The sequence below is a fragment of the Chiloscyllium punctatum genome, chromosome 7, assembly GCF_047496795.1.
Source record: "Chiloscyllium punctatum isolate Juve2018m chromosome 7, sChiPun1.3, whole genome shotgun sequence".
In the NCBI taxonomy this organism is placed as follows: Eukaryota; Metazoa; Chordata; class Chondrichthyes; order Orectolobiformes; family Hemiscylliidae; genus Chiloscyllium; species Chiloscyllium punctatum.
The window spans coordinates 89806855-89830609 of NC_092745.1; the positions used below are offsets into that span (position 1 = coordinate 89806855).

Sequence of the window (23755 nt, forward strand, 5' to 3'; positions counted from 1 at the left end):
AGGAGGAATTGGAAATAAGGGATAGCTTTTATAGGAGGCAGGGTGGGAGGTGAGTCCAGATAGCTGTGGGAGTCGGTGGGTTTGTCGTAGATGTCCGTGTTGAGTCGGTCACCATTAATGGAGATGGAGGGGTCCAGGAAGGGGAGGGGGGGTGTCCAAGATGGTCCAGGTGAACTTGAAATCAAGATGCAATCTGTTAGTGAAGTTGATGAACTGTTAAACCTCCTCATAGGAGCACGAGGTGGTATCAATACAGTTATCGACGTAGCAGAGGGAAAGGTGGGGACTGGTGCCAGTGTAGCTGTGGAAGACGGACTGTTCCACATACCTGCCTCTTCATTGAGTATGTGGAACAATCCACCTTCCATAGCTCCCCACCTTTTCCTCCACTACATTGATGACTGCATCAGCGCCACCTCGTACTCCCATAAGGAGGTTGAACAGTTCATCAGCTTCACTCATGTTCTGCTCTGCCACTCAAATCATGCTGATCAGCTTCTCGACCCCTTTCTGCCACTTTCTCCCATAACCCTTAAGCTCCTTGATACTCAAGAACCTGTCTATCTCAATCAATTATATTCAACGACTTGGCCTCCACAGCCTTCCACAGAATTCCATAGATTCACCACTCTCTGGCTGAAGACATTTCTCATCTCCATTCTAAAAGGTCTTTCCTTTACTTGAAGGCTATGCCCTTGGGTCCTAGTCTCTCCTCCCAATGGAAACATCTTCCCAACATCTACTCTGTCCAGGCCATTCAATATGTTTCAATTAGATCCACCCCCTTCCCAACATCGGATACAGATCCAGAGTCTTCAAACATTGCTCATGTGTTAAGCTTTTCATTCCTGGGACCATTCTCATGTAGCTCCTCTGAATATCTCCAGTACTAGTACATCCTTCCTGAGATATGGGGCACAAAACTGTGCACAATACTCCAAATGTGACCACAGCCTTATAGAGCCTCAGAAGCACATCCATAGTTTCATATTCAAGTCCTCTCAAAATAAATGCCATCATTGCATTTGACTTCCTATATACTGACTCAACCTGCAAGTTTACCATGACTGTATGGTGAAGCTGGTACGATTGCAACATTTACAAGGCATCTGGATGGGTATGTGAATAGGAGGGGTTTAGAGGGATATGGGCCAGGTGCCGGCACGAGTGACTAGATTGGGTTGGGATATGTGGTCAGCATGGATGAGTTGGACTGAAGGGTCTGTTTCCATGCTGCACATCTCTATGACTCTATGAGAATCGTGGACTACAACTTCCAAGTCTCTTTGCACTGCATACATGTGAATTTTCTCCCATTTAGAAAATAATCCATGCCTCTATTGTTCCCACCAATGTGCACAACCTCAACTTTCCCACATTGTACTTCATCTGCCATGTCCTTGCCTACTCTCCTAACCTGTCCAAATCATTCTGCAGCCTTCCTGCCTCCTCAATGCTACTGTTTCTCTACCTATCTTTGCATCATCTGCAAACTTAGTCAGAATGCCCTCAGTTCCTTCATCTAGATCATTAAGGTATAGAGTGAAAAGTTGTGGTCCCAACTTGGAACACCACTTGTCACCGGCTGCCATCCTGAGAAGAACCCTTCTATCCGCACTCTCTGCCTTCTGCCAGACAGCCAAGCTTTTATCCATACAGCACCTTGCCTCTAACATCATGGGTCCTGATCTCACTCAGTAGCCTCCAGTGCAGTACCTTGTCAAAGGCCTTCTTGAAGCCCAGGTAGTTAACATCCATTGGCTCTCCTTGGTCTAACCTGTTCATTACTTCCTCAAAGAATTTTCTACCAGATCGTCAGGCATGACCTCCCCTTGATGAAACCATGCTGACTTTGCCCTATTTGACCATATACTTCCAAATATTCAGAAATCGCATCCTTCACAATGGATTCCAGGATCTTACCCACGACCAAGTTAGGCTAATTTTTCTGTAATTTTCCATCTTTACCTTACTCCCTTTTAAAACAGGGGTGTCACAGTAGCGATTTTCCAGTCCTCTGGGACTCTGCCTGATTCTAGCAATTCCTAAAAGACCACCTATCCCTTCAGTTATCTCCCTTAGAACTCTAGGGTATTGTCCATCTGGTCCAGGTTATTTATCCACCTTCAGGCCATTCATCTTTTCCAGCACCTTCTCCTTGATGAGGGTCACCATACTCAGCTCTATCCCCTCACTCTTCAATTTTTGGGATATTATTTGTGTCGTCCACAATGAAGAGTGACGCGAAATCATTATTTAGTTCCTCAGCCTATCCTCATTCCCCACTACTGTCTCTCCAGCAGCATTTTCCAGCAACGCAAATGTCCACTTTTGCCTCTCTTTGCCCTTTATGTATCTAAAGAAATTCTGACGCTCTTCCTTTATATTACTGGCTAGCTTACCCTCCTGCCCTTCGCCACATTACATGCTTTCTTTTTTACTTTTATGCTATCCCTGACTTCCCTCGTCAGCCACGGTTGCCTCATCCTCCCAATACCATGCTTCTTTTACCTTGGGATCAATCTCTGCTGTGTCTCATGAATTACTCCCAGAAACTCCTGCAATTGCTGTTCCACTGTCTTTCCCGCTAGGCTACTCTCCCAATCAATTCTACCCAGCTCCTCTCTCATGCACCTACATTCAGCTGTCATATCGTTACCTCTTATTCTAATCTCTCCCTCTCAAATTGCAGCATAAATTCAATATTACAATCACTGCCTCCCAAGGGTTAATTTACCTTAAGCTCACTTAACAAGTCTGTCTCACTGTGTCACACTAAATCCAGTATTGCCTGTTCCCTTGTGGGCTCCACCACAAGCTGCTCCAAAAAGCCATCTCGTAGATACTCCACAAATTATTTTTCTTGCAATCCACCTGCATATTGAAATTCCCTATGATAACTTTGCCTTTCCTACACAGCTTTTCTATCAGTTGGTATATCTTGTGCCCCAGCTCCTAACTACTATTTGGAGGCCTATACATAACTCCAACTATGGTATTTTCATCTTTACGGTTCCTCAAATCTACCCACACAGTTTCTACACCATCTGATCCTACTTTGTTACTTATTATTGATTTAATTTAACTTCTTATTAATAAGGCGACCCCCAACCCCTCTGCCCATCTGCTTATCTTATCGATAGGATATATATCCTTGAATATTCAGCTCCTGGAATTAGAATTCTGTTCTACAGTTCAAGAGTCAGAGCAAGGAAGGCATTACACAAGCTGAAAGCATTCTCCTAAAATTCCATTCTCAACAGAGTTTTCAGGACCTGGTAAAGTTTCCAGATGTCAGTATTTCTGTCTATTTGGTAAAACCTGAAGGAATGGGCTGTGACCAATTCTCAACAATTCAAATCCAAGTAACTCAAATCAGAACTAGACATTTATCACCAATCTACAGCTCTTGGTTACTCAGCCTTATCAAGGGATTCAGTTGATACAAGAAACATCACGTTTCAGCCTGTCTCTCCAGATTCTTGGCTCACAGCGTTTGCATTTATTCCACCTTATATTTCTTAAAAACAATCATCTCTGCAGAGGCCTGTCTTTGTGTGCGCAATGCATTTGTGTGGGGAATTAAGAGGATAAAAGAATAACTTCTGATCGTCACAAATAACAGACTGGTGGATACTTCCTTTATTTCTGATAGTTACACTAAATAGAAGGAATTGGCGATTTGGGTAAATGAATCAACATATTTACAAAAAGTGCAGTTGGTACAGTAGTGTTGCGCATTACAACTGGGACAGAAGTAATGCATTGACAAAGCTGTGAAGCTCAGAAACAAAAGTCTGAATATTGGAATTCTAAAATCTCAAAGCCCAAAATCCACCATTTAGTGAAACTTTCTCCGCCCTGAACTGCACTTATCCGCATTGTTATGATCACCATTTGATAAAAGGGTGTGGAAGTATTGGATAAAGTGAAAAATATTTAAAACACTGGTACTGGAATTAAGAAATTACATCGATTGGTAAAATTTGAATAGTATTGGACTTCATTTCTTTCGAAAAGGGGACAGAGACAACCAGAGGTCTGTCCTACTCAAATATAGACAAAGTCTTTCCACTTGTGGGACAATTTAACCCCAAATTCATAAATTCAAGATTCTTTAAGAATGCTAATGTACAAAGTTAATGGACACAAATGAAAACAGAAATTGCTGCAAATACTCAGCATATCTGGTAACATCTAAGGAGAAAGAAATAGTTCACTCTTTAGCTCATCTGAACTAGGAATAATTAGAAATACAATCGCTTTTTATGAGACAAATAGGGGAGGGTAGATAATAACAAAGGAAAGCTCTATGATAAGGCAGAGGATTGGAGACGTTAAATGATTAAAAGAGTTGATGGGGCAGAGCCAAAAAATAGCAATGGGACAACTGGAAATACAAGATGGCACAGAGGAGAAGCAAAAGCAAGAATAACAAACAGCTGCCATCCGAAGTGAGCTCCAGGATTTTTAGGATCATCTTGTCAAGAATGAGCTTCACAGTGGAATAGACCTTGAAAATGTTTCCATCCACCCTGTCAACAATCTCAAGCAGTTGAAATCCAAGAAGAAAATGACACTGACATCGCTCATGGAACTTCTGAATGACAACGTCATCTCTGCTCTTTCGAAAAAGAATGTTCAAGCTTTGATTAACACCCTTGCGGCAGTATACCAAAGAATCAGTCTCAGCCTCAATCTTAAGAACGCGCAGGTCCTTTACGAACCCATCCCAGAACTAGTGTTGGTCTTCCCCTCCATTAAAATCAATGGAGAAATCCTCCCAATTGTTGAACATTTCCCCTGTTTAGGAAGCTACCTTCATCTAAGCGGCTGTTATATAACACTGCATCTAATCCATGAACACCACCTTTGGATACCCAAGGAAGACAGTCTTTAACAAATGCTACATCCATACGAAGACCAAGATCATCATGTACTAGCAGTCATCCTTCTGATGCTTTTATGTGGCTCCAAAACTTGGACTACATTCCGATGCTATCTCAAGGACCCAGAGAAGTATCACCAATACTGTATGACATAGATTCTCTGCATCAGCTAAGAGGACACATCTACTAACATCAACGACCTTGAAGCACCAATAGCACCAGTATTGAGGCCAATATCATCATCTAAAACTAATTCTCCTTGGTTGACCACGTGTTTAAGATGCCGAAGTTTTGTCAGCCAAAGCAAACCTTTTTCACCGAGCTCAACAAAGGCATTCAAACGCAAGGAGGACCATCCTTCAAAGATGCTCAGAAGGTTTACTTTAGAAATACAAGAGGCATCAATAGACCCTCACTCAGAAAAAACTAATTTGCAGGAATCTCCTGTATGAAGAGACACAATTCTTCAAGAACACCCATTGGGAAGATGAAACACAGAAAAAGAATCTGAGAAACAAATGCCAATGATCTCGAGGCCAAGGACCAATTCCCCGTCCAATAAACACCTGCAGTCTCGAGATCAGGCTCATCAACCACACAAGTACCCACACAACTCATGCCCAGTGACATGCCAAATCCTCAGTGGACAATCATGCACATTAGCAAATTTTGTCCATTAATGATGGCAAGCTGTCTTTGAAAGGTTGGTGGGGATTTGCCTTCTTGAACCACTATCATCCATTTAGTGCAAGTACACCCATAATAACATCAAGGATAGAAGTTCCAGAATTTTGATTCATGACTGAGGAACAACTAAGGCAGGATGGTGAGTGGCTTGGAGGGATTGCAGATGGTGGTGTTCCCATAGAGCTGCTGCCCTCGTCCTTCTAGGTACTAGTGGTTGTGAATCTGGAAGGTGCTGTCTAAGGAGCCTTGGTGAATTTCTGCAGTGCATTTTTAGAAATGATACACATTGTTGCAACTGAGCATTCGTGGTGAAAGGAGTAAATGTGATGCCAAACAAACAGGCTGCTTTGACCTGGATGGCGGCAAACTTAGAGTCATAGAGGTGTACAACACGGAAACAGACCCTTTGGTCCAATTCACCCATGCCGACCAGATATCCTAATCTAATCTAATCTAATCCCATTTACCAGCACTTTGCCCATATCCCTATAGACCCTTCCTATTCATATACCCATCCAGATGCCTTTTAAATGTTGCAATTGTACCAGCCTCCACCACTTCCTCTGGCAGCTCATTCTATTCATGCACTACCCTTCATGTGAAAAATTTGCTACTTAGGTCCCTTTTAAATATTTCCCCCCTCACCCTAAACCTACAGTCTCTAGTTTGGGAATTCCCCCACTGTAGGGAAAATATCTTGTCTCTTTACCCTATCCATGCCCCTCACAATTATTCAAACCTCTATAAGGTCACCCCTCAGCCTCTGACACTCCAGGGAAAACAGACCCAGTCTATTCAGCATCTGCCTATAGCTCAAATCTTTCAGCCATGGCAACATCCTTGTAAATCTTTTCTGAACCCTTTCAAGTTTCACAACATCTTTCTGATTGGACAGAGACCAGAATTGCACACAGTATTCCAAAAGTGGCCTAACCAACGTCCTGTACAACTCCTATACTCAATGCTCTGACCTATAAAAGCAATCATACTAAATGCCTTCTTCACTAACCCATCTACCTGTGACTCCACTTTCAAGGAACAATGAACCTGCACTCCAAGGTCTTTGTTCAGCAACACTCCCCAAGACCATTAAGAGTATAAGTTCTGCTCTGATTTGCCTTTCCAAATGCAACAACTCACATTTATCTAAACTAAACTCCACCTGCTACTCCTTGGCCCATCTGATCAAAGTCCCGTTGTACTCTGAGGTAACCTTCTTCGCTGTCCACTACACCTCCAATGCTGGTGTCATCTGTAAACTTACTAACTATACCTCCTATGTTCACATCCAAATCATTTATATAAGTGACAAAAAGTAGTGGACCCAGCTTCGATCCTTGTGGCACTCCACTGGTCACAGGCCTCCAGTCTGAAAAGCAACCCTCTACCACCACCCTTTGCCTTCCACCTTCGAGCCAGTTCTGTATCCAAATAGCTTCTCGAGTACTGTTGAAGTACAATACTCTAGGCAAATGAGGAGTTGTGCTTCATACTTTTGACTTGTGCCTTGTCAATGGTGGACAGGTTCTGGGAAATCAAGAGATGAATTACTGATAGCAAGATTTCTAGCCTTGGACCTGCTCTTGTATCCACAGTATTTATATGACTAGTTCCATTCAATTTCTGGTCAATGGTAATCTCTAGATGTTGATAGTGTGGGGATTCAGCTCAGTAATATCAAGGTATGTCAAGGGAGGATGAATTAACTGACTATAGCACCATGGTACAGATTGCCATTCAAAATATGGATGTAAAGGGAAATGTATTAACAGTCGGGGATAGCAGAGTTAGGGGAGTAAATTCCATTCTCTGCAGCAAAGGGAGTCCCAAATGCGATGGCACCAAGACTCAGGACATCTCTTCTGGGCTGGAAAGGAACTTGAAATAGCAGAGGAAGTATCCAGTTGTCATGGTCCATGAGGATACCAACAGAAGGAGCGGGAAAGAGATCCTGCTCAAGAACTACACATGGCTTGAGATTAAATGTAAAAGGAGAGTCACAAAAGTCGTAATTTCTAGATTACTGCATGAGCCATGTGCAAATTGGCACAGAGTAAACAGGTTTAAAGGGGTAATTATGTGGAAAAATGGGTTCTAATTCATGGGGTACTGGCACTAGCAATGGACAAAGACTGGAACGGGCCACGTTTGAACCACATTGGTACCAGTGCTTCAGGAAATCACATAAATCAGTTGCAGATTGTAAATTTAACTCAGTTGTTTAACGTAATTAGTTGAGGCGGGGGTTCAACTGAAAGGAAGCTTAAAAACATCAAAAAGAAATGAGAGAGTAGAAGGGCAGGGTAGTGAAGGGGAAAGTCATAATCCAAGTTTGACAGGAAGAGGCAAAAAAAAAAGCAGAAACATGCAGCAGAACTTAGAACGAGAATAACAGCAGTAAGAAGTTAAAGCTTAAGTCTCATTACCCAAATACATGCAGCATTTGTAACAAGGAAGATGAATTAATAACAAGACTGGGAACTCAATATTCAAGGGGACACAATGTTCTGGAGAAACAAATAAAAAGAAAAGAAGGTGGTGTAAATTTTATAACATAAGATGGCATCAGTACATGGCAAGTAGTGATATAAATGAAATATAAATCAGTTTGGGTAGATATAAAGAAAATAAAGGAAAAATAGTCATAAATTGGGAGCCAACTCCCACAGGCTTCCAACTCGACTCCCGAAACAATGGATAAGCAAGCACAAAGGGCACTATAATTATCGTGAGTGATTTTAATTTGCATATTAACTGGACTAATTGGATGAACAAAGCTAACATTAAAGAAATTTGAAGAGTGCATCAAGATTCGTTCTTCAAGAAGTACATTGCAGAATCTATCAAGGAAAGGGCTGCTTTTCTTCTGTCTAATGTATAAAGTAGGATTAATAAGAGATCTCGTAGTTAAGGGTCCTCAAGGTTAGTGGCCGCAATGTGGTAGAATTGCAAATTCAGTTTTAGGGAGACCAATTTGTCTCAAATCAGTGTCCTCAATGCAAATAAGGACAATTATAGTAGAGTGAAGAAAGAATTTTCTAATGCCGGCTGAAAAATAGGTTAGTGGGGAAATGTTAGTCGATGAGCAGTGTTTAATATATGCTTAGTATAACTGAGCAAAAATTTTTCAGTGCAAGAGGACGACAAACCAGCCAAGGAGGATATTGAATCATACACAAAGGCATAAAATGTGGCAAAAACTAGTGGTAGGCTGGAGGATTAGGTACTTTCATTTTTAGGAACAAGCAGTGAATGACTATAAAGCCAATAAAAAGGGAGAAAACCTCTTCTCAAAGTAATTCAGTAAGAATATAAACAGCAAGAGCTTCTACTGGTATATAAAAATACTACTTAAAAACATGTGCCACCTTTGGATAACCCAACTGGGGAATTAATAATAAGGAACAGGGAAATGACATAATTCAAACCAACATTCAGCATTGACGTTCACAGCCCAACAGCTGTCACTGGGAAATGCTGGAGTCCATAACGGAGGAAGAAATAGCTGACATTTAGAAAAGCTACACAATCAGAGTCAATGTGATATTGTAAAATGGAAATCATGTTATTTTAGGATTTAACAAACAGAGTTGATAAAGGCGATCCACAATATATAATGTATTTGGATTTCCAGAAACATTGAATAAGGTGCCACATAAAAGTTATTGAAGTTAGGATCTCATTGTGTTGGTGGTAATGTAATTGCATGGATTGAGAATTGGATCGTATGCAGAAGTTTGTATCAGATTGTAAGCTCGCTGAGCTGGTAGATTTGTTTTCAGGCGTTGCATCACCATGCTAGGTAACATCATATGTGAGCCTCCAATGAAGCACTGGTGTGCTGTCCCACTTGCTATTGATGTGTCTTGGTCTGTTATGGTGGATGATATCACTTCCGGTTCTTTTTCTAAGAGTCATAGAGATATACAGCACGGAACGAAGGGTCTGTTTCCAACTCGCCCATGCCGACCAGATATCCCAACCCAATCTCGTCCCACCTGCCAGCACTTGGTCCATATCCCTCCAAACTCTTCCTATTCACATACCCATCCGGATGCCTTTTAAACACCTTCTTCGCTGTCCACTACACCACCAATTGGGTTGGAAAATGGGGTCCAAATCGATATGTTTGTTAATGGAGTTCCAATTTGAATGCCATGCCTCTAGGAATTTTCATGCATGTCTTTGTTTAGCCTGTCCCAGGATGGATGTATTGTCCCAGTTGAACTGGTGTCCCTCTTAGTCTGTGTGCATGGATACTAGTGATAGTTGGTGCTCTTTTGCAATTAACAGGTCTTTTTCAGGTTGGAGCAACTTAATTCGTGGAATGCCACATGCATCAGTCCTCAGGCCATAATTATTTACTATCTTTATAAATGACTTGGAGGACGGGACAGACTGTAATAAATCTAAATTTGCTGATGATACAAAAATAGATGGGAGGGTATTTTGTGACAAGGACACTTGGGAATCAGCAAGGTGTTATAGATTGAGTTTGTGGTCAAAAGCTTGGGATATGGAGTTTCATGTAAGAAAATGAGAGATCATGCAACTTTGGCACAGAAAACCAGAAGACTATTTAAATGTAAGAGACCACAGAACAGTCTTGTGCATGAAATACAACGTTAGTATGCAGATGCATTATGAACTAAGAAGAAAAATGGAACTTTGATCTTTATCGTTAGAGAGTTGGAATTTGAAAACAGGAGAATCTTGATCCAACTGTGTAACGTGTTGGTAAGGCCACACCTGGAATATTAAGTATAATTTTGGTTCCCCCAGTTAAAAAAGAACATAGAGTCATAGAGTTATACAGCACAGAAACAGACCCTTCGGTCCAATATGTCCATGGATTCCAGCTATCCCAACCCAAACTAATCCCACCTGCCAGCACCTGGCCCCTAATCCCTCCAAACCCTTCCTATTCATATACCCATTCACATACCTTTTAAATGTTGCAATTGTACTAGCCTTCACTAGCACTGACCCTGGTCAAAGGGCTCACTGGTCTGAAAAACAACCCTCCACTACCACCCTCTGTCTGCTACCTTTGAGCCAGTTCTGTATCCAAATGGCTAGTTCTCCCTGTATTCCATAAGATCTAACCTTGCTAACCAGTTTCCCATGGGGAACCTTGCTGAACGCCTTACTGAAGTCTGCATTGATCACGTCTACCGCTCTGCCCTCATCAATCTTCTTTGTTCCTTCTTCAAAAAACTCAATCAAGTTTGTGAGATGTAATTTCCCACGCACAAAGCCATGTTGACTATCCCTAATCAGTCCTTGCATTTCCAAATACATGTACAGCCTGTCCCTCAGGATTCCTTCCAACAACTTGCCCATCATTGACATCAGGCTCACCGGTCCATAGTTCCCTGGCTTGTCCTTAACACCTTTCTTAAATAGTGGCACCACGTTAGCCAACCTGCAGTCTTCCGGCACCTCACCTGTGACTATCGATAATACAAATATCTCAGCAAGAGGCCCAACAACCATTTCCCTAGCTTCCCCCAGAGTTCTGGGGTACACCTGCTCAGGTCCTGGGGATTTATCCACTTTTATGCATTTTCAAGACATTTAATACTTCCTCCTCTGACATTTTTCAAGAGGTCACCATCTAGTTCCCGACATTCTGTATCTTCCATGTCCTTTTCTACAATAAATACTGATGCAAAATACCCGTTTTGTATCTCCCCCATTTTCTGTGGCTCCACACAAAGGCCGCCTTGCTGATCTTTGAGGGGCCCTATTCTCTCCCCAGTTACCCTTTTGTCCTTAATGTATTTGTAAAATCCATTTGAATTCTATTGAACTCCATACTTGTCAAAGCTATCTCATGTCCCCTTTTCACCTTCCTGATTTCCCTTTTAAGTACTCCTGCTGCCTTTACACTCAAAGTATTCACTTGATCTGTCCTGTCTGTACCTGACATACGCTTCTTTTTTTCTGAACCAAACCCTCAATTTCCTCAGTCATCCTGCATTCTCTATACCTATCAGACTTTTCTTTCCACCTAACAGGAATATACTGTCTCTGCGCACTCATTATCTCATTTCTGAAGGCTTCCCATTTTCCAGCCATCCCATTACCTATAAACATCTGCCCCCAGTCAGCTTTTGAAAGTTCTTGCCTAATACCATCAAAATTGGCATTTCTCCAATTTAGAATGTAAACTTTTATCTGGTTTACCTTTCTCCATCACTATTTTAAAACTAATAGAATTATGGTTGCTGGTCCATACTAGCATTAGAGGCAGTACCAAAGAAATTTACCAGCTGATCCCTGTGACGAATAAGTTGAGTTATCAATGACAGCTAAACAACTGTTTAGCCAAAGCTGGAGGTAATTTACCAGAGTTTAGAAAAACAAAACATACAAAGATTTCTCTAATAGTAGGAGATCTTCTGTTCATAAACTCCAAACTCTTAGACCCTTAACTCTGAACAGCCAGATTACCTCTCTTTGCCAAGACTGATAAACAGGAATGCCCTGATAAACCTACAATTTCTTCACAACCCTACATTTTTTTTCCTCCTCTTGCTCAGATTCTTTCTTTCTATCTCCATCTCTCCTGTTTCTTCAATAATTACCAATTTCCTGGCCCTGTCTCATCCTTACCAGGGACATCCAAGATTTTACATCCACTATCAGTCCAATTTAAAGACTTTGAAGGTCTTATTGAGAAAGGTTGAGTCTGGATCCATTGTAGTCTAAAAGATTGAGGAATGATCTTAATTCAGTATGTAAAATCCTGAGAGCACCTGAAAGGGTGGATGTTGAAAGGATGTTTCCCTTGCGGAATCGACCAAAGCTAAGGGACACAATCTGAAAATAAGACATCTCCCACTTAAGATACAGAGGGGGTAACTTTTCTTCTCTCAGAAGGTCATTAGTCTGTAAAGTCTCTTCCCTAGACAGCCTTAGCAGGAGAGTCATTGAACATTTTTTAAGGTTGCGTTAGGTGGACTGAAATGGGTTCAAAAGGGATAATGAGTAATTTAGAAATTACAGGCGACAAAATATCAATCATGATGTTATCAAACGGTGCCATCAGCTCAAGGGTCTACAAATGACCCATTACTCTTCCAATTATGATTTCTTCTTAGAGTACAGTCTCAACCAGTTTCCATCCACCACCACTCTCCTATTCCTGGCTGTTGACATGCATACATTGAATAGTAATTTCTTTAACTTCACTTCCTGCCTCCTGTCTTGTCAAGGTTACACATAGGGGATGTGTATCTTTTTTCATCAGACCCGTGGGACATACCTATTTCCCGTCATACTCCAGTTCCCAGCTGCATCTCTTTTACCAGTACATTGATTACTTTAATCAGTGTTCTTTCTGATCTTAATCTTAAAATGTCATCAACTTTGCTTTCAATTTCTATCCCAATCTCATCAAATAATCCATTGAGGAAGGGTCACTGAACCCAAAACCTTAATTTTGACTTCTCTCCACAGATACTGCCACACCTGCTGAGGTTTCCCAGCAATTTCTGTTTTTATCTCACCTAATAATCATCCACCTCAGATTCTTCTCTTCCTCAACTTCTTCTCCGTAGGTTACCAATTAAATTTCATTATAAACACACTTATGTCCAAAGCTACATCAACTATATTTCCCCACATAGTGCCCTCTAAGTGCTCCCTTACATTTTTTTCATTCCGGCTGTTACAATCTTCTGATATTGAAACATTTATAGCAGTGCTTCAGATAGATCTTCCTTTCCCTCTGTGATGGTCCAAATGCTTTTGGGATAAAAAACATTAGATCTTGCGATGGGGTGATGATCCCTTTAAGATCTAGGTTTCTCTGGACTATGATTTCTGGCAATGCCTTGGGATTACAATAAATGATCACTTAACCAGACTTCCTGGCAGATAAACAATATTGAGATAAAATCAAAGTTACTTTTCGGACAGTGATTCTGGGTTCAAACCTGCAAGGAATTAGATAATGCTAGCTCAGAAAAGGAAAAACTGAGTTATGCCAGTATATAGGTATTCCTCCGAGAGAAGAGGCACTGCTAGATCTAACCCTATGGAACGAACCCAGGCAAATGGCTGAAGTGTCACTGGGTGAGCATTTTGAGGATAATGATCATAACTCTATGTTTTTAAATTATTATGGAAAGGGATAGATAGTGCACAAGTTAAGTGTCGAAAGTGGGGGAAGGCCAATTTCAATATCTTCGGACAGGATCTGGCAAACACAGTGGGAACAACTACTTGCAAATAAGTCTATATTTGGAAAATGGGAGCCTTTTAAAAGTAGTACAGAGAGAATTCAGGGCCATTGTGTTCTTCTAAGAGTGAAGGGCAAGTGCAGGAGGTTCAGAGAATCCTGGATGTCAAATGATGTTGAGCGTAAGAAAAAGAAGGGAGCATGTTCGGTAGTGTTCATCAAAAACAGGGGAGGCACCTTCAGGAGTATGGTGTGTGTAGGGGGCTGCTTGAGAAAGAAATTATAAGGACAAAGGAGGGTCCATGGAATAACTTTGATAGATCGGATTAAGGAAAACCCCAAGGCATTTTGTAAGTATGCTAAGAGTAAGAGAATGATGAGGGAAAGAGTGACCAAAGAGACCAAAGGGGCAATCAGTGTGTGGAGCCAGAGGACATGGATGAGGTCTTAAACGAATATTTCTCATCTGTGCTCACAGAAGAGAAAGGCATTGACGGTAGAGATTTCAGTTGGTATTGTAAAGTCCAAGTGCATGTTAAGATTAATAAGAAGGCATTATTAGATGGTTGAGTGAGCATAAAAGGTGCACAAATCCCCAGGGCAGAATGAGATGTATCCCAGGTTGTAAGGGGGGTAAAGGAGGAGACTACTGGCAGAGATATTTAACATTTCGCTGGCCACAGGTGAAGTTTCAGATGCCTGGAGAATAAACTGTTATGGTTCCTTTGTTCAAGAAGGGCAGCAGAGATAGGCCAAGTAATTACAGACCAGTTAGTCTGATGTCAGTGATAGAGAAATTGTTGGAAAAAATTCTGAAGGACAGGTGTGATCAATACTTAGAAAGGTAGGGATTGATCGGGGATAGCATAGATTTATTACCTGGAGATTGAGTTTTTTTTAAATAGGGGATTAAATATATTAAAGAAGGTAGTGCAATTAATGTAGTTCACATGGACTTCAGTAAGGCCTTTGACAAGATCCCACATGGAAGGCTGGTTCAAAAGATAAAACCCAATGAGGTCCAAGACAACTTGACAAACTCCCCTTTCACTTACTTAAAACCCAGTATATTTCTAGCTTTTTCCAGTTCTGATGAAAGGACATCAACCTGAAATCTGAACTATTTCTCACGGATGTGGCTACAAAGTGTTTTCAGAATTTTTTTACTGTTTAAATACAGGAACAGAAATACTTACTAAATCAGTATTTATAACAGAACAATGACAAAAAATGTCAAAAACATTATTTAAGTTGATATTAAACAACATCTCAGTTTGGAAAATTTAAAACTCGAACTCAGCAAATGTAACTTTACCAAGCAAAAATCTTTTCAAAATTTTATCCTTCAATATCTGAAAAATTTGTACAAGGACTTCAAATATGTGAAAAAACAAAAGTTACTTACCTCTGTAAAATGCCATTCTCTTGTGGAATTATTCCATTAATAGCCGCCTGCAAATAAGTGCAAAATATAAAAACACTATCAGAACCATATCAATTCCAAAGAACAGAGTTGAAATGTTAACTATTTCTCTCTCCAAAAGTGCTGCAAGACCTGCTCAGTTTTTCCAAATTAATTTCAGACTCCCAGCACCTGCAAAACGTTGCCTTCATATCAAGGACATTTGATTAGGCTGAAGAAAAACCGAAGACGACCATTTTGGTGCCAAGAGTGACAACATAGTACAATTTCTGCTGTTATTGCCATTTCTCCCAGGGTTAACTTTGGCAAAAAGAGAGAGAGAGAGAGAGGACATAAGGGCATTGTCTCCTTCTGTCACCATCTTGTGATAGAATCCCACAATCACAGCAATTTAGGGGCACAGATGCTCTAACCAGATTGCAAGCGTAAATAGATTCTTGAAATTTACAGTGCAGCTGATCGTCCAGTTCCTTGTGCATCTGAAATCAAGTGGCCAATTTGTGGATGTAGGTTTGCTCGCTGAGCTGGAAAGTTCATTTTCAAGCAAGCAAACCCACATCCCGAACCTCAACCTGAGCTACAAATCTTCTCAAAACTTGTGAATTTATTTAATTTTTCTGCCCTTTTCATTTTCTTATTCAAAATTAACCACTCTACTTCTGAAAGTTGCTAACAATTCACTCATCACTGCTTCTAGCACATTCCATGCACTAAGAATCTATACATAAAACAATTACTTTAACCTTCCCTTACAATGTTTGGGTTACCACTTCATTGATTAGTGGAAATTAGTTTCCTGTCAATTTTTTTGTGATATTAAACAAGTTCACAAAATTTGTTTTTAACCTTCACTATTCTTTTAAAAGTCAAATTCTACAAGTCTCTCTGTATAGAGCTTTCAAATTCTACGATATATCATCTTTGTAAATTTCAGGAATGAGCTGAACATGATACAGCAGATACAGACATCCTTCTTCAACTTTCCAAAAGTGAGCACAATACTGTCACAACTGCTTAACCAAAGCTTTTTCCAGCAAGTTAGTATGACCTCTTTGTTTCTTGTAGGGAGTATTTTTCCCTGTATCTAAATCATCTCCTGTTTGAACAATTTCCACTGTTTACCTATTAATTTGTTAGTTCCCTTTTTATTTCACTGAAATTAGCTTCAGTACTACAGTACTTGTGCATTTTTGCTGCTTTTACTAACAAAGCCAAAACGTGGAATACGCCATTGTCCAATTAACAACTTTATTTCACGTGATCCAAGCTCTGCTTCAAGGAGTCTGTATACACAGACACATATCACAATATATATTCAAATCAACTTAAGTTGACACATAAGTACCATAACAAGAATATCATTTTCTTGGTAAACCATTATTTGCATCAACTGTGACTTTTATGTGTTTTATTTTCTTCCCATCCTTCAATGGGTTATATTTGATATTCCTCAGACCAAAGTTTTACCACAGAATACATACCACAAATTTGCACTGGATAAAAACATCTCCCAAGAGTCATAAAGCATGGAAACAGACCCTTCGGCCCAACTCAGATGAAAATCCAACAGAGCAAATCACAAGATCTGTATATAAAATCAAGTTAATTTATCAATTACTCAAAAAACATTTCCATTGCACTGACTGAAAATCCTCAACTCCATATAGCTTGTCAAAACCCTAACTTTGTCAGGCACAACAAATGCTTACGTTTCTACGTCACTCTTATTTAGGAAGGTAGACCAAAGCCCAAAAAGTACAGAGGATGTTCAACATACTAAAACAACAAAATACCTTGTGAGCACCACAAATAAATTACAAAGCACAAAACATGCTCTCCTCTTTGCAATGTTTCTCTCTTCTGTGGTTCTTGCAATTCATCCCATCTTTGTGGTTCATTTAGTTGTTCACTAAATGTTTGGTGATAGCAGTACACACATGCACACTCTTTCTTCCTCGCTACTGGTATCAGTGGCATCTGGTCTAGCTGTCTGCACACACTCACTCTTAACATGGCTTGCTTGTAAATGGTTCACTCACAGATTACACGTCTCCCTGCATTAGCTCTTTCTGGAGATCCTCAATGGAAGTCGTGGACTATACTTCAAAATAAGTAATAGGTTGTGCAGCACTTTGAGATATCCTTAGCATGTGAGAAACATCATCAAATGTAAGATTGTTTTGTGTGACTTGCAATCATTCTCTGCATAGCGTGATGCACAAATGCAGCCACTCTCACTGCTCAGTCATTTCCTCCTTGGATTCTCTGCAAACATTGCAGCCACGTAGCTACTTTTCTTGTCTCATTCTAACTGTACACTATATCTCACTTCCTCACATTCGTCGGTCTTCATCTGACTGTGTGCATGTCGCTACCAAGTATCCTGCATCATAGTGAAGCAGTTTGAAAGAGCATCCAACAGTCGGCATTGTGGTAAAGCAATTCGGGAAGAGTGTGTTGTGCAGGCAATTGAAGCAGTACGGAGAAAAAGCATCCTGTAGCAGCATCGTAGTGAAGGGGTTGTGAAGTGTGTCTAAAAGTGACATCAACAACAAGAATTGAATGTCAAAAGGTATTCAGTTTTTAGGAAGGACATACAAATAGGACAAGATGATGGGGTCGCACTGCTGGTTAAAGAGGAAATTAAGGAGATAGTGAGGACTACAGATGCTGAAAAAGTCAGTTGGTCAAGTGTGGTGCTGGAAAAAAAAATCACAGCAGGTCAGGCAGCATCTGACCAGCAAGAAAGTCAATGTTTTGGGCATACTCCATCAGAAATTAACACAATATTAGCTCTGGTGAAGTGGAATCGGCATGGCTGAAGCTTAGAAACACGACGAGGCAGAAAACTATAGTAGGGGTTGTATACAGACACCGAACCGGTTATACGTGCTTGGCCCATATCCCTCCTACCACTTCTTAATCATAGACTTATCCAAATGTCTTTTAATCATTGTAACTATACACGCATCCATCACTTCCTCTCTGGAAGTTCATTCCACACATGAACACAAAAAAAAAACTGCCCTTCATATCTTTAAATTTCTCTCCTCTTCCCTTAAAAATATGCCCCCTAATCTTGACATCTCCCATCCAAGGGAAAGACCCCTGCCATTCACCTTGTCTATACCCTCATTATTTTATAAACCTCTATAAGGTCACCCCTCAACCTCCTCTGCTCCAGTGAAAAAAAGTCCCAGGCTAACCAGCCTCACCTTATAACTCCAACCTTCTATTCCTGGCAACATGCTGGTAAATCACTTCTGAATCTTCTCCAGCTTAATAAGAGCCTTCGTTTAACAGGGCAACTAGAACTGAACAACATACTCCAGAAGATACCTCAGCAACGTCCTGTACGACCTCAACATAACATCCCCACGCCTATACTCAAACGTCTGAGCAATGAAGACAAGCATGCTAAACACCTTCTTAACCATGTGTGTGATGCATATGGAACTGAAAGAAACTGTTAAATGGAAAACTGTGTTGGACAAACTGATAGGTTTAAAGGTAATAAATTTCCAGGGCCCAATATTCTACATTCCAGAGAACTCAACAGCACAAGATGCAATGGATACATTGGCACTCATCTTAAAATCTTCTACTGATTCTGAAATAGTTCCAATGGATTGAGGAGTTGCTGATGTAACCACTCAATTTAAAAAAGTAGACAGAAAGCAGCAAATTATAAACTGGTTAACCTGACATCGGTAGTGGAGAAAGTGCTAAAGTCCATTATAAAAGATTTAATAGCAGAACACTTAGAAAGCAATGCCAGGTTTGGACAAAATCAGCATAGATTTATGAAAGCTTACAAATATACTGGAATTTTAAGGCTATAGCTAATACAGTTGATATAGGGAAGCCAGTAGAAGTGGTTTACTTGGACTTTCAGAAGGCCTACAATAAAGGTACAACAAAAGAGATTGGTATGCAAAATTAAAGTGTATGGGACTGGGGTTAGTTTACTGACATGAACAGAGAACTGGTTGGCAGACAGGAAACAAATAGTAGGAATTAACAAGTTTTTTCCACAAGACAAGCAGTGACTAGTACTGTACTGCAGGGCTCAGTGCTTGGATTCCATCTATTCACAATACAGAGGAACTTCAACTGTCCGAAAGACAACGATGGCAGTATTTTGTTCGGTTAATCGAATTCCAAATAATCGAATGCCAGATAACATAGCTTAGCCAAGCATTGGGACCTTGTGATCTTGCCGGATAATCCAATATTCAGATAATCAATTGCCAGATAATCAAGGTTCCTCTGTATATATAAATGATTTAGATAAAGGGACTAAATGTAACACCTCCAAGTTTGCTCAAAGCTGGATAGAGAGGGTGAGCCATGAGTGGGATACAGACATGCTTCGGTGTGACTTGGACTAGACTAATTGATTAGGACTACATTCACCTCATAGACACCTATAAATTCCAATAGGACTAGTCAGTTCCTGTGCTTTCCCTATGTTCCCAAATACCCAGAAGTCCAGAACCAGGGGTCATAGATTACAGTTGAAGATAGATCATTTAAGGCTGAGCAGAGGAGAAATTTCTTCACCCATAGAGTGGCCTGCAGAATTCTTTGCCACTGGAAACAGTTGAGGCTGCAACAGTGAATGTTTTGAGTTAGATATCATTTCATTCCTTTAACCCTAAGAATTATATGATATGAAAGCAAGAACAAGGAACTAAATTGGACAATCGGCCATTATAATATTGAATGCTAGAGCAGGCTCGAAGGGCTGAATGGCCTGGTTCTGTTTTTTTTAAAACGCATACCCGCTCCTGACCTTCTCAACTGATACTCATGCTGTCACTCACACTCAATTTGGCAATTGCTAATAAGTATAACCTGTGCTTCAAAGTGAGTCACATGACACTAGATCGACAGCATGTTCACATTTTCTACAGTAGAGAGAGAAAAAAAAGAGGAAAATGGTTTACCTATATTGATGTGATAGGTGGGCAAGTAAGCATTCTAGGTTTTGTTCTCTCTTTTGATGGAGCTTAAGTATATGCTAATCAATGCAGGTGATATGCTTCCCCCTTGTAATTTGAACTCTAATTCATGTTTTAACACTTTTATTTGCCATATCTATCATTCTGTAGGATTCATGAATGAGTTGCGTGTTTTACTTTCTTGTCAGGGTATCAGGGCCCTGACTGTCTTTCAAATGACTCGACTGCAGCCGACGTTCATTTCAACAAGAACCATTTATTACCAGACTATTTACACATTTAGAATTCTCCATGCAATTGGAGTGTCACCTCCATAACAACTCTCTCCAGGCTCTCTCTAAATCTTACACAATGATCTCTTCAACCTCATGCTTTTAACCCATTACTCCAAATTTCCCAAGTCTTCAGTCCCATTATTTACATTTCTCTCCCAAGCCAATCTCCTCCAAAGTCTCAAACAGTCCAAGGGTTCGTCTACAAAACTATTTTACAACTCTCCCTGGTCTTATTCGGATGTTTTCCAAGGTTGGCAGTCTGGTACACAGTTTCTTCTATTTTCATTTTGGGTACTTTTGAGCTTTCACTGGTCTCTGTTTTTCCAAAGTCAAAGTCATATGTCATGTTTGCATTGGTTCCCTTTTCAAGGATAATGAAAGGTTCTTTGATTGCTTATGTATTGCTGAAAGAAAAAAATTTTGGTGCAACATTTCACCTTGCAGTTGTCAGGATAGATTACGAGAATACAAACAAAGTGAAAATCAACGCTTATACTGCGAGACAGGAAGGGACTGATCATGTTGCATGCAGACTGAGATTGGCAGGAGGCTTTGGCATGGAGAGTGCACCAAATAATGATACTGACAGTTAACTGACAGACGTGGCTTAAAACTTTAAACCATGGGGTTAACACCCATGTCAGAGATGCTGCTATTAAGCCAAATGGATGTTCTATCATACAAATGACTAATACAATATCATTTTCAGTGCCAATGTGATGCTAGATATTTAGGCCATATGCCTCAAAGACCAAATGGCAGATCCTTTCAGCGATTCACAACAAGCAAGGTACTGACTATATCTAATCAGCCTGTGTTACAAAACTCAACACAAAGATGCATCGCGAAATAAGATTCAATTACTAAACATTTCATAAATACTCCAGAATGTGAGATGAATTACACTCTTAGCCAATTTATATCAGTTCGGCATGAAGAGTGGCACGTGTGTACTGGAAACTACACATACAAATAAACAAAGGCCTATTCTTTGCAGAAAAAAAACGTGAATGCACTGTACCTGTTTAAACTCAAAATAGGTAGCAGCAAATTATTTGTTTCAGCATTAGTTAATTTTAGAGGGTAATCAGAGTCAATCTGTCTGTTTTAACATTTAAATAAAGTCTGGCAATTAACTGTCAATAATCATTGATTGATTGATACTTTCCAGATAGCACTACCTCAACTCCCCAACCAATCAGCAGTATGATGTTGGTTTTCCGTTTGAATTAATGTTTTTGGGAATTATCCTCCCGGGCAGAAGATGAAAGGCTTCAACAAAATCTTTTGTTTGAAATAAGCATTCAAGTTCTATACCAGCAGATGACTGTCTCTCATAATACCTTGTGATGCTCCCTCGAAACACAATCTTAGTTGTTATATTTCCTCAACAGTTCCTTCTTATTGTTAGTTTCCGATCCATACTCTTTCCCATGGCAAAAGAATTGGTAACTCCCTCACTCAATGGCAGATTCTAGTTAGCTTTTCTCTTTGGACTTCTCACTCTCATCTTGGTTTTCCATGGTAACAATGTTCAATTTATCAGTCAACAAATGGAAGCCAAGTTCAGAACCTTCAATTCATCACAATTCTGAAGATAATCTGTCTTGCAATGGTGATGATCCATAACTCAATAGAGTGAAATTAATGTCATCTATTTTTAAGAAGATCTCATGAGTCAGAAGGTCAATTCTTAAATGAATGAACCAATATTCTTTGGCAAATGCTCCAAATTCTCTTCTGCAAATAGTGGTTAAGCAGATACAACCATGCCAGGAATTAAAGATTTGTTTTAATAATTTTATCCTCATGTCCACTGCAATGCTATACAATATTCCATAATAAATATTTTCCCTTTAAACTCAACAATTCATTCCTAATTTTTCAAAATTCTTCATGGAAAGGATGAGATAATTATTATATTATGTTAACAGCACAAATTCAACAATTGGATATGAACTCTTCAACAGACTGAATAATCCCTTGCCACAAAATTGACTGTTGGACTCTAACATTTGGATACTCCAAGATAACCTTGAGGAATACTTTGGAGAATACCAATTCTGATATTTTAGGTAATTTCAAATCTTTCAATAAAGACAAACAGATCATCTGTAATCATGAGACATTTCTGTTGCAAAGGTATTGTCTTAATATAAAGATTGCTGCAGATATATGTCGGTTATCAGACTGGCAGCATTTCCTAATCTGGAGATATTCTTCATCTGTTTTGAGCTTCTCCAATTCCTTGGAATTTGTTTCCTCTGACGTTGACAAGTTTGTTACTGACAGCTATCCTTGTCCTACTATAAACTCAGAAGTCTTGCATTGCAGCCTCTTCAGACCACACTCTCGATAAAGTATTTGCCGTTATTTGACACTTCATTTGCACGTACTCCATGGTTGAATTTTAGCATTTCAAACCATGTTTGATGAGATGAATTACAGATGGCAGCTTCAAAAGTTCCTTCGTGATAATAAGAAAAAACAGTGGTGTGTAATCTGTTACAATATTAAACCTTTGCCGCCACCCGTCCTCCTAAAACTACTCAACTTCCAACAAACCTGTCTTGCCACAAAGGCTTCTTTTTCTATTGTGGCACATCTTTTCCCTGTTTTCATTAGAAAACTTCGAGCATAATTTAATCGGCCTCTGTTTCCATTTTAGCGATTATGCCACCCATTGATGGGAATTGTCCTCCCAGGCAGAAGATGAAAGACACCAGAATAAGCAGAATCTGAAAAGGTTATAATCTTTACACTATTACCTTATACACATGCAAATTGATATTGGGTAAATCAGATTAGCTGCATGACTAGTATGGGAGAAGTAGGCACTTGTTTGTGGGGCACTGATACCAGTATCAATGGGAGGTTTTCCAACTGAACCAGGCTGGGGCTGGTATTTTTGCTAACCATATAACTAAGGGGTGCAAGAGAACAAATCTGGAGTAGATGGGGTAAACTTAAGTTTACAGTCAAGAGCAAAGAGCAAGGTATTAACACGGGAAGGAAGGGAGAGAGAGTATAAATCTAATCAACAAACATATCACACTAGAATTTAAAAGCAAAAATAATCCATAACTAAAGGCTCAGTGTCTAACTGTGTTTAGCATTTCCAACAAAACAGATAAATTCAAGAGTTCAAACAAAAATAAGTATAATCTGGTTGCATTACAGAGACGTTCGCAAGATGACATGGATTGGGACCTCAATCTTAAAATGATACTTAAGAATTACAAAGAAAATAGGATAAGAGGGAGGGGTACTCTGTCAGCTCATGATGGCTTTAGCACAACAGACAGGGACTATCCAAGTTCAGGAAACCA

The 23755-nt window shown here is 39.9% G+C and overlaps 1 protein-coding gene across 1 annotated transcript in view; it reads right to left on the reverse strand.

Annotated features, from left to right (window-relative positions):
• Positions 1-23755, reverse strand: part of faf1 (Fas (TNFRSF6) associated factor 1) — a 391777-nt gene that overhangs the window by 357851 nt on the left and 10171 nt on the right. Inside the window, exon 3 of the mRNA XM_072574268.1 lies at positions 15170-15216. Coding sequence (XP_072430369.1) covers positions 15170-15216 — 47 coding nt within the window. The remainder of the gene's footprint in view (positions 1-15169; positions 15217-23755) is intronic.